At 57.5% G+C, this 12,770-nt stretch overlaps 1 protein-coding gene across 2 annotated transcripts in view; it reads right to left on the reverse strand.

Annotated features, from left to right (window-relative positions):
* Positions 1–622: 622 nt before the first annotated feature.
* The window catches only part of DLGAP5 (DLG associated protein 5), a 51,231-nt gene continuing 39,083 nt past the window's right edge, over positions 623–12,770 (reverse strand). For both annotated transcript variants that reach the window (XM_078856216.1, XM_078856215.1), the window contains exons 19-20: positions 4,340–4,415; positions 623–746 (exon numbers count right to left, since the gene is read on the reverse strand). In XM_078856216.1, coding sequence (XP_078712342.1) covers positions 665–746; positions 4,340–4,415 — 158 coding nt within the window. In that variant the 3' untranslated portion in view covers positions 623–664. The remainder of the gene's footprint in view (positions 747–4,339; positions 4,416–12,770) is intronic.

A 12,770-nucleotide genomic window follows, 5' to 3' on the forward strand; every position in this document is an offset into this window, starting at 1 on the left:
CCCAGGGCTGCCCATGATGAATGCGAGCGGCTCCGCGCGGTAATTGGCGCTGGGGGTTCGGTGAGGGAGGAGCAGAGGGGGGGGGGGGCAAGAGAGCCCCCTCCCCCGCCTGCTGTGGCCAAGCGCCCCTTAACCCCCGTGGGGAGGGGGGCTGACGGGAGGGGCGGGGCCATGGGAGGGGATGGGGGGGGCGAGGAGATGGGAGGGGGTGGAGGGGCCGGGGGGAGGCGATGGGGGGGGGGTCGCGGGGGGGGGCAAGGGGATGGGACGAGGGAAGTGGATGGGGGGGTGAGGGGAGGGGATGAGGGAGGTGAGGGGATGAGATGGGCAAGGGAATGGGGGGGAAGGAGGGGGGCAAGGGGAGGGGAGGGTCGAGGCGAGGGGAGGGGCCGAGGCGAGGGGAGGGGCCGCTCACTCAGCACAATGGAGGCTTCATTGTAAACAAACACTTTATTTGAAGACAAGTTTAATAAAACGGGGGTCATTCTGGGGGGTGTGATGGCCGGGGGGGGGGGGGCGCTAAATCCTCTTGCTCTTCACTTCGTCCCGAGGCAGGAATGGCGGCGGGTTCCCTGTCCGTCTCTCCACAGGGGGGGGGGGGGGGGGGGGGGGGGTCCCAGAGTTGGGGGGTCGGGGGGCTCCCGGCTGGGTCGGTGGGGGGGGGTCAGCAGGGGGTGCCGCGTCCCTCGAGGCGCAGGGAGCGCCGCATGGGCGAGAGGAGCACCTCCACTCCTCCCGGCGCGGCCCTGCGGGGTCAGCGAAGCGCAGAGTTCACAACACGCGGCATTCTCCACTCGACACGACGCGTACCGCTACACGCCACGTATACATGTAAAACCACATGCACTCCACACACTACACCTACCACAAGATGCAGCACATACCTCAACATACTACACAACACACAGCGCATACCACAAGATGCAGCACATACCACAACACATAACCACCTAAGGACCACGGCTTGTGCTGCGATCGAAACGTCGTAGTTTGTTATTTGCTTTGGACCCATCTCCGCGACTTTACCGAAAGACCCAAATAAATACATAACGTAGACCAAAACACTCCATAAACCACACCACCCACCCCATATACCACAACACACAACAAATACTGCAGCAGTGATGAAGATGCCCCGTAGAGTCTTTCACAGACTGTCGGGGCAAGCGCTGTTAGCGGCACACGAGGGGGTTGTGGCTTGGCCAGGACCACGCCCGACCGCCTTCGTCTCCCCAGTGGCGATGTTTACACACCGCAGCAGGTACTCATTTGAGGCCGAGTCGACCTAGGGGAGGCCCAGGACCGGTTCAGATAATCGTCACTGGTGTTGGCTGTGAGCAGGAATCGAACTCGGGTCGCCGGGTTCGTAAGCGCAGCGTAGTGCTAACCGCTGCACCACCGCTCCCACTACAATACTCACATGGAACTCAACGCAACCACCACAATGTACCGCACACAACGCCGCGAAGATGATATATGCGCTGAATTTTGTAACGTTGCCATGTAATGGCGCAATACCAACACAGACTAGCACACAGGACCCTCCTCACACCCTGCACCCTACTCCACACACACAGCAGTCTCCTCTTCACACACACCTCACACACTACCTCACACACAACCTCACACACACCACACACAACCTCACACACCACACACACCACACACACCACACACACAACCTCACACACCACACACACACCACACACACAACCTCACACACCACACACACAACAGTCTACCCTTCACACCACACACACTCCACACACACAACAGTCTCCTCTTCACACACCACACACACCTCACACACACCACACCACACACACAACAGTCTACCCTTCACACCACACACACACAACAGTCTACCCTGCACACCACACACACAACCTCACACACACCACAACAACCTCACACACCACACTCCACACACACAACAGTCTCCTCTTCACACACCACACACACCTCACACACACCACACACACCACACACAACCTCACACACACCACACCCACAACAGTCTACCCTTCACACCACACACACACAACAGTCTACCCTGCACACCACACACACACAACAGTCTACCCTGCACACCACACACACAACCTCACACACACCACAACAACCTCACACACCACACACACACCATACACACACCAGTCTACCCTTCACACACCACACACACAACAGTCTACCCTTCACACACCACACACACAACAGTCTACCCTTCACACACCACACACACAACAGTCTACCCTTCACACACCACACACACACACACAACCTCTCACACCACACAGTCTACCCTCCACACAGTAACACACCACATCCAACCTCACCCTCCGCACAGTACACCACATCATACACACACCAAACAATACACATTTCCCCCCCACATACACATGGTACACACACCACACCATGAGGGACGCGGGTTACCCTGCCACGCGAGGCTACCCTGCCACGCGAGGGAGACGCGAGGTTACCCTGCCACGCGAGGGAGACGCGAGGTTACCCTGCCACGCGAGGTTACCCTGCCACGCGAGGGAGACGAGGTTACCCTGCCAAGCAAGGTTACCCTACCACTCGAGCGAGAAGCGGGTTACCCTGCCACGAGAGGTTACCCTGCCACGCGAGGGAGACGCGAGGTTACCCTGCCACACAAACGCCGAGAGGTTACCCTGCCACGCGAGGGAGACGCGAGGTTACCCTGCCACACAAACGCCGAGAGGTTACCCTGCCACACAAACGCCGAGAGGTTACCCTGCCAAACGGGTGAGACGCGGGGTTACCCTGCCACTCAAACGACGAGAGGTTACCCTGCCACGCGAGGGAGATACGGGGTTACCCTGCCACTCAAACGACGAGAGGTTACCCTGCCACTCAGACGACGAGAGGTTACCCTGCCAAACGGGTGAGGCGTGGGGTTACCCTGCCACTCAAACAACGAGAGGTTACCCTGCCGCGCGAGGGAGGCATGAGGTTACCCTGCCACTCAAACGACGAGAGGTTACCCTGCCGCGCGAGCGAGACGCGGGGTTACCCTGACCGCTCGGCGTGGCCGTGGGAGGGAGGCCGTCGTCGGCGCTCCGTCTCGCCGGGGGATGGAGGGAGCCGCCGTGTGAGCTATGAAGCCGGCAATAGAGATTGAGCTTGTTAGCTCGACGGCTCAATTTACTAAGGGGGCCTGACAGACATGATAGAACGCATTCAATTATGCCAGCGCGCCCACTCCGGCAATCAATGGCATCAGCATTCCCGCACGTGGGCCCCGTGCGCCGTGCACGCACGCACTGCACGCGAGACCCTGCACACGCACACAGCCTGCACGCGCACACACACACAGCCTGCACACATACACACACACACACAGCCTGATACTCTGTGCACATGCAATGTATACGCACACCATGCACACACGCACCCTGTACAAAATCTGCACAAGCGTGTGACACGTGCCCACACACACACCGTACCTACACGCACCTTGCACACACACCGTACCTACACACACCTTGCACACACACACCGTACCTACACACACCTTGCACACACACACCGTACCTACACACACCTTGCACACACACACACAGTACCTACACACACCTTGCACACACACCGCACCTGCACGCACACACACACACACCGTACCTACACACACCTTGCACACACACACACAGTACCTACACACACCTTGCCCACACACATACCGTACCTACACGTACCTTGCACACACACACGCACACCGTACCTACACGCACCTTGCACACACACAAAGCGTACCTACACACACCTTGCACACACACACCGTACCTACACACACCTTGCACACACACACACCGTACCTACACACACCTTGCACACACACACACATCGTACCTACACGCACCTTGCACACACACCGTACCTACACACACACACGCACACCGTACCTACACGCACCTTGCACACACACACACCGTACCTACACACACCTTGCGCACACACACACCGTATCTGCATGCACACACGCACACACCGTACACAAACACCCTACAATGGACACTGGCACCATCCACACACAAACCTGAAACACGCATCTTGTACAAACCTACGTCGCACACACAACCCCCAGTACACACATGCTCCCCCACGCCATTGTGTTTATGTATGTTGAACTTCTTTCGCACCGTACATTGCTTTTACCACACACACACACTCGCACACCCTGAACACATTCTCTGAACACCCGCCCCTGCACACCCTCTCACCCCCTGAACACATCCCCCTCGTGTGCACACTCACACGCATAAACGCAACACATGAACGCAACGCACGCACGCACGCGTGTGTGTGGACGTGCCTCATCTTCTTGGCTGGGGTGATGGAAAGTGGTCTCATCACGGAGCCTTGGGTCTCGTTACAGGGCAGCTCATCATCTGCACGCGCGCACGGGCACACAGGTACGCGCGTACACATGTAGACACACAGGCACGCGTGTGCAAACAGTCACGTGCACATGCAGGCAAGCACGCACGCTCACAGGTACAAGCAGACACAAGATGACACGTGCACAGGCACACGTAGGTACACACACGCGCAAGCACAGCAACACGCGCATGTGCGCACACAAGCGGGAACACGCACGAACCCACACGCACGAACCCACACGCATGCACACAAACACAAATCCACCCACAGGAACGGACACACACACACACGCAGGCACACACACACACGCGCGCACGCGAGCCAGTCAGCGGTGTGGTCCCTCGCCTCCCCCAGTCCGGTACAACACGGCTTCAGCTCGGCTCACAACAACACACGTGGGGAGGTTTGCGCGGCCAAATTAAAATCCCTCACAACCCAAATCGACGCCGCGCATCGGCAGCAGCATCGGCAGCAGCAGCAGCTCCCGTCGCTTCACCCGGGCCTCATAAATCGGAGCGGCGGCCGCATTCCGCCATTGGCCCGGAAGGCGCGCGGGGGGGGGGCCCCCGTCGCCTCCAGAGGACCCCCTCCACAGCTAAAATACGTGCCCAAATAAAACTCCCGTAATTGCCATTATTTTTCAGGCGGCACCGACAGCTCGTCCAGCACACGGGGCACATGGGGGAGGGGGGCAGTAGAGCAAGATGGGGTCCAGGGGGAGTGCTGGGGGTGGGGGGCGAGTGTGCGGGGGAGCGGACACACGCCACGCAGAGCACCACACCGCGGCTTTAACACGCACCGAGCACAGGTGGTGTGACACCACCTGTGCTGCTCCACGAGTGTGGACAACATCACGCTACCGATTCCCCTCTCATCTCACTCTACTCCCCTCCACGCACTCTACTCCCTCTCCCCTCTCATCTCACTCTACTCCCCTCCACGCACTCTACTCCCTCCCCTCTCATCTCACTCTACTCCCCTCCACGCACTCTCCTCCCTCTCCCCTCTCATCTCACTCCACTCCCCTCCACGCACCCTCCTGCCTCTCCCCTCTCATCTCACTCTACTCCCCTCCACGCGCTCTCCTCCCTCCCCCCTCTCATCTCACTCTACTCCCCTCCACGCACTCTCCTCCCTCTCCCCTCTCATCTCACTCTACTCCCCTCCACGCACTCTCCTACCTCTCCCCTCTCATCTCACTCTACTCCCCTCCACGCACTCTCCTGCCTCTCCCCTCTCATTTCACTCTACTCCCCTCCACGCACTCTCCTCCCTCTCCCCTCTCATCTCACTCTACTCCCCTCCACGCACTCTCCTACCTCTCCCCTCTCATCTCACTCTACTCCCCTCCACGCACTCTCCTGCCTCTCCCCTCTCATTTCACTCTACTCCCCTCCACGCACTCTCCTACCTCTCCCCTCTCATCTCACTCTACTCCTCTCCACGCACTCTCCTGCCTCTCCCCTCTCATCTCACTCTACTCCCCTCCATGCATTCTCCTGCCTCTCCCCTCTCATCTCACTCTACTCCCCTCCACGCACCCTCCTGCCTCTCCCCTCTCATCTCACTCTACTCCCCTCCACGCACTCTCCTGCCTCTCCCCTCTCATTTCACTCTACTCCCCTCCACGCACTCTCCTACCTCTCCCCTCTCATCTCACTCTACTCCCCTCCACGCGTTCTCCTACCTCTCCCCTCTCATCTCACTCTACTCCCCTCCACGCACTCTCCTACCTCTCCCCTCTCATCTCACTCTACTCCCCTCCACGCGTTCTCCTACCTCTCCCCTCTCATTTCACTCTACTCCCCTCCACGCGCTCTCCTACCTCTCCCCTCTCATCTCACTCTACTCCCCTCCACGCGTTCTCCTACCTCTCCCCTCTCATCTCACTCCACTCCCCTCCACGCACTCTCCTACCTCTCCCCTCTCATCTCACTCTACTCCCCTCCACGCACTCTCCTACCTCTCCCCTCTCATCTCACTCCACTCCCCTCCACGCACTCTCCTACCTCTCCCCTCTCATCTCACTCCACTCCCCTCCACGCACTCTCCTATCTCTCCCCTCTCATCTCACTCCACTCCCCTCCACGCACTCTCCTCCCTCTCCCCTCTCATCTCACTCCACTCCCCTCCACGCACTCTCCTGCCTCTCCCCTCTCATCTCACTCTACTCCCCTCCACGCACTCTCCTACCTCTCCCCTCTCATCTCACTCTACTCCTCTCCACGCACTCTCCTACCTCTCCCCTCTCATCTCACTCTACTCCCCTCCACGCACTCTCCTACCTCTCCCCTCTCATCTCACTCTACTCCCCTCCACGCACTCTCCTACCTCTCCCCTCCCATCTCACTCTACTCCCCTCCACACACTCTCCTGCCTCTCCCCTCTCATGTCACTCTATTCCATCCCACGCACTCTCCTACCTCTCCCCTCTCATCTCACTCTACTCCCCTCCACGCACTCTCCTACCTCTCCCCTCTCATCTCACTCCACTCCCCTCCACGCACTCTCCTACCTCTCCCCTCTCATCTCACTCCACTGCCCTCCACGCACTCTCCTATCTCTCCCCTCTCATCTCACTCCACTCCCCTCCACGCACTCTCCTCCCTCTCCCCTCTCATCTCACTCCACTCCCCTCCACGCACTCTCCTGCCTCTCCCCTCTCATCTCACTCTACTCCCCTCCACGCACTCTCCTACCTCTCCCCTCTCATCTCACTCTACTCCTCTCCACGCACTCTCCTACCTCTCCCCTCTCATCTCACTCTACTCCCCTCCACGCACTCTCCTACCTCTCCCCTCTCATCTCACTCTACTCCCCTCCACGCACTCTCCTACCTCTCCCCTCCCATCTCACTCTACTCCCCTCCACACACTCTCCTGCCTCTCCCCTCTCATGTCACTCTATTCCTTCCCACGCACTCTCCTACCTCTCCCCTCTCATCTCACTCTACTCCCCTCCACGCACTCTCCTACCTCTCCCCTCTCATCTCACTCCACTCCCCTCCACGCACTCTCCTACCTATCCCCTCTCATCTCACTCTACTCCCCTCCACGCACTCTCCTACCTCTCCCCTCTCATCTCACTCTACTCCCCTCCACGCACTCTCCTGCCTCTCCCCTCTCATCTCACTCTACTCCCCTCCACGTGCTCTCCTACCTCTCCCCTCTCATCTCACTCTACTCCCCTCCACGTGCTCTCCTACCTCTCCCCTCTCATCTCACTCTACTTCCCTCCACGCACTCTCCTACCTCTCCTCTCTCATCTCACTCTACTCCCCTCCACGCACTCTCCTACCTTTCCCCTCTCATCTCACTCCACTCCCCTCCACGCACTCTCCTACCTCTCCCCTCTCATCTCACTATACTCCCCATCTACGCACCCTCCTACCTATCCCCTCTCATCTCACTCTACTCTCCTCCACGCACTCTCCTACCTCTCCCCTCTCATCTCACTCCACTCCCCTCCACGCACTCTCCTACCTCTCCCCTCTCATCTCACTCCACTCCCCTCCACGCACTCTCCTACCTCTCCCCTCTCATCTCACTCTACTCCCCTCCACGTACTCTCCTCCCTCTCCCCTCTCATCTCACTCTACTCCCCTCCACATGCATTCTCCGCTCCAGCAACCAAGGACTTATATTGAAAGCCCCGCAGTCAAGATCCTCACAGTGGGAGGTCGCCCATTTTCTTTTGCTGACCTGTGGTCTGAATTTCTCTTCCCCCGGACATCCCTCGCCACCAAACTCACAGCCCCCTCGCTTGGTTCAATTCCAGGCTCAACACCTCCATTGGTCCCTTTTCCTACGACTGCCTGCCTCTCTCTCTCTAGACAGTAAACATTCCCACCGCTTCCATGCAGCACCCTCAGTTGTGGCTGCTTTGACGTACTGCGTAGTACCACACTGAATGGCGACACTCGTTGTAGGAACAAAGGTTTAACGACACAAAGACAAAGATACCCCCTGTGTCGCCTTAACAGACTGTTGGGGCAAGTGCTGTTAGCGAGCATCTATTAAGGGCGGCACGGCGCGCGAGGGGGGTGGGTGGCCAACACCACGCCAGGCCGCCTTTGTCTCCCCAGCGGCGATGTTTACACACCGCATCAGGTACTCAATTGAGGCCGAGTCGACCTAGGCGAGGCCCAGGATCAGTTCAGATAATCGTCGCTTGGTGTTGGCCGTGAGCAGGAATCGAACTCGGGTCGCCGGGTTCGCTCCCCACAACACAACGCACAGGTCACACATACACAATTAGGGCGCATGGCTACGAACGGTGTGTGAAAGAATTTCAACATACATACATACACAAAACCATTCAACACACACCACACCGCTCACTGCGCCCCACACACACCACATCGTCGAATCACAACACGCACGGCACACCGCACGGGAGGCCCGGCGATCTCCTTCGACTCCACCACCGCACTCCGCTCTCTCTCGGCTCAGCGGGGGATGGGGCACGGTCCCCAGGCCAAAATACTAAAGTGAACAGCACTCTCGACATTGACCCCGGGGCCAAAACGGCGTCAAACCTCCACTCAAAATGGCCCCATCGCCATCCACAAGCATCCGTCGAGCACAGCAGCAGTGGGGGCAATGCAAAGCATTTTTTCCTCTAAACAAAATGGAAACTTAGTACGTCGGATTGCAATGGTAATGGGGTTGCCCCTGTCTCGTCGGGAGGGGGAGACGAGGGGGGAGGGGGAGAACGTGGGTGGGGGTGGGAGAACGGAACGGGCTAAGAGAGATGGTGCCTCGTGGCTCAGAGGTCAGAGGGCTGAGATCATTGGCTCGCCGAGCAGGATTGAAAACTATACTCAATATTTTTTATTTTTTTTTACCAGGTAAGGCCCACTGAGCTATGTTGCTCTTTTTCAGAAGCGACCTGCCCACAAATGATAGCTCAACGAAGTGGATTTGTCACGTGGACATTTAGAGCAGTCAAATACTGTGAACGCACATCGATTCTAAATGTGGAGGGAAAAAATCGGAGCCTGGAAAAAAATCCACGAGACCACGGGGAGACAGACACGCAAACTTTAAATATACAGCAGCAGGCGTCAGGGTCATCATCGAACCCACGGCCTCCTGTATAAAAGGTGAGATAGTTAACATCTCATCATAGTTTATGGTCTGAAATCCGATCGCCAATGACTGCACCCACAGAAAAACAAAAACCCCCATTCCATTAAACTCAGAGCCGCACTTAATTTGGCGGAAAAAAATGTCCAGCTCCCGAGGATTAAATATTTAAATCGGTTCCACCTTCACGCGGGCACGGGTTGGGGGAAAGTGCTGGGCCCCACCCCTCGCTACCGCCCCCGCGCTACCGCCCCCCCGCGCTCTGTGAAGCTAGTCACTTGAAGGTAGCTGATTGATATCTGCTTCCGTGGGCCGTTGTCCCGCCGCTCCGCCGCTAATGAACGCTTTGCTCCACGAGAGCGACGTCGTGACCACATTGGGGACAATATCGGAATCAAAATGTTTATAACTGCAGGAGAAATCCGATGAGCTGCAAAGCTCTTTTTCACATGTCCAGTTGGGGCGGGTCAGAACGTGACAACAAACAACACAACAAAAACACGATAGGAGTGCAAAGTATCGGAAAGGAAAACAAATCACTTAACAAAAATAAAAACAAAATTTTTTCTTTCACGTGACCAAGCAAAGCCCTCCAAGCTATTAGCTCGTTTTTCAGAAACCACCCTGGCCACAACTGATAGCTCATCATGTGGACATTTTCAACAGCAAAATCATCCGAACGCACGTTTCTAAATGTTGTCGTCCAGGGAACGGCGGCGAGACGGGCATGCTCGTGCACTCCGTGGGGCGGGGCGGACGCACCTTCAAAGCGCGCATTTCACTCGTCTCCTGGACGTGTGTGAAAAAGTGCTTCATAGCTCACCCGGATTGCTGCAGTATAAACATTCGTATTCTGAAGACAGGTGCTGTGGGTGTGCGCTCCCCCCAAATCTCCACTTCATCCCTCGTCCTCCACCCATACCCGCCCCCCCAGTCTCTCTCGCATGTCTCTCTCTCTCTCTCTCGTGCTGTCCGCATGGGAACCGAGTCTTACAATTACCCTCTTGGGCAGCCGCCGCTCTGCCGATTCCCCCCCTCTATTTCGGCGCCGCCCCCCCCCCCCTCCACGACGGCGCCTCTGAAGGGGCATCTCGTATCAATCGAGGAGGAGGAAACACTCTGCTCCGGGCCCCCTAATGGAGTGTGCAGCGACACGCGTGCCTCCCCACCCCCCCTACCCCCCGCTTGCTTGTGCTCGACCTCACGCACGCGTGACCTCACACGTGCAAGGATACCACTTGGCCACAACCTCGCTCTCGTACATGGCCGCGCAACGAATTACATGGGGTCCTCGCATGCGCGACCTCACACACACACGCGTGCGCGCGCATTCGTTCTCGTACACACGACGTCACACACACATGCAACCACACAATGGATTGCATGCGGCCCTCACAAACATGCAACCTCATGCACGTGCACATACACGACCTCACACACAGGCACATACACTCAAAGTCGACCCCTCTTATACACATATATACACACACACATGCTCAAACACGACCACGCTGGCTTATAAGCAGCAGCCTCCCGCAGGCACACGCGACTTCACACACAAAGATCCCCAGTATATCCTGAACAGATTGTTGGGGCAAGTGCTGTTAGCGAACACCTGTGAGGGATGGCATGGCCAGCACCACGCCCGGCCGCCTTTGTCTCCCCAGTGGGGATATTTACACACCGCACCAGGTACTCATTTGAGGCTATGTCGACCTAGGGGAGGCCCAGAACCGGTTCAGATAATCGTCACTGGTGTTGGCCGTGAGCGGGAATCCAACTCGGGTCACCGGGTTCCTAGCGCAGCGGGCTAACCACCACCGCTCCCCACATACACACACGACCTCACATACACACGATTGTGCACACACACACACTCACCCTCCACCTTGCTTTTACACACACACATGCTTAAATAAAACCCATAAGGCTTACACATGACCTCACACACGCACCACACTCTCACACACACGCACCAGATTCTCTCACACACACATGCACCAGATTATCTTAGACACACATGCACCACATTCTCTAACACACGCACCATTCTCTCACACATACACACACGCACATTATCTCACGCACGCACCAAATTCTCTTCACACACATACGCACCACATTATCTCGCACACACGCACCACATTCTCTCACACACACAAGCACTCTTCAAACACTCACACGCATCCCAGACGCACGACCTCACACGCACACTTACACAGCTCAATAAAAACAACCGCACTTCGCCGCTAAGTGGCGGTGACGTCACCACGGCACCAGGCTGGGTGCACTCGGAGGCCACCTGAAGCATCGAAGGCTCGCCGCTGGCAGGAGATGACGGGGACAGACCCGGGTGCCATGGGTTGACCGACTGAGATGACTGGCAGATGAACCACCTGCGCTTCCCCACTGTGCCAACTCGCTGCGTCACAGCAGCCCGGCGCTCCGCTTGTTGTTGTTAGCGTCACTCCCCCGCCCCAACAGACTGTAGGGGCAAGTGCTGCTAGCGAGTCGCACCTATGAAGGCTACCGGCACGGCACACGAGGGGGTGGGTGTGCCTGCACCAGGCGCGGCCGCCTTTGTCTTCCTCGTGGGGATATTTACACACCGCACCAGGTACTCATTTTGAGGCCGAGTCGACCTAGGGGAGACTCCAAGACTGGTTCAGATAATCGTCACCGGTGTTGGCCGTGAGCGGGAATCGAACTCTGGTCGCCGGGTTCGTAAGCGCAGCGCGTCGACCGCTCCACCACCGCTCCCCCGCCATCAGACACGCGCACGCACTCGAGGACCGTCGCCTGAAACGTCACCCTCACGACATGCTGCGTTTCGTTCCGTTAGAAATCTGTGGTAGCGGCGAACGTGGTGGTTGTATTTTTTTTCTTCTTTCCGCTAGCGCAGCCCCATAATTTTTTTTAAATTAATGTTAAGAAGGCGCGCTCGGACGCACGCACTCGCATATAATCCTTTGCACACAAATGACCTTGTACACTCGGGACACCAAGCACACGCGCGCGCGCACACACAGACACACGCATGCACACACACACAGACACACGCACACACACGCACGTGCCTACACACACATGCACGCGCAAGAGCAAACGCAGAAATCTCTTTCACACAGGCTTAGGCATGCGCATGCACGCGCGCTCGCTTGCACCCTCCTCTCTCTCTCTCACCCACACCGTCTTTCTCTCACATTGTAAGTCGCTCACACGCACGCGCACGCGCGCGCGCACACACACACAGTGCCTCAATCACACTCGGTGACA

The sequence above is a fragment of the Lampetra fluviatilis genome, chromosome 5 (assembly GCF_964198595.1).
Source record: "Lampetra fluviatilis chromosome 5, kcLamFluv1.1, whole genome shotgun sequence".
NCBI lineage: Eukaryota > Metazoa > Chordata > Hyperoartia > Petromyzontiformes > Petromyzontidae > Lampetra > Lampetra fluviatilis.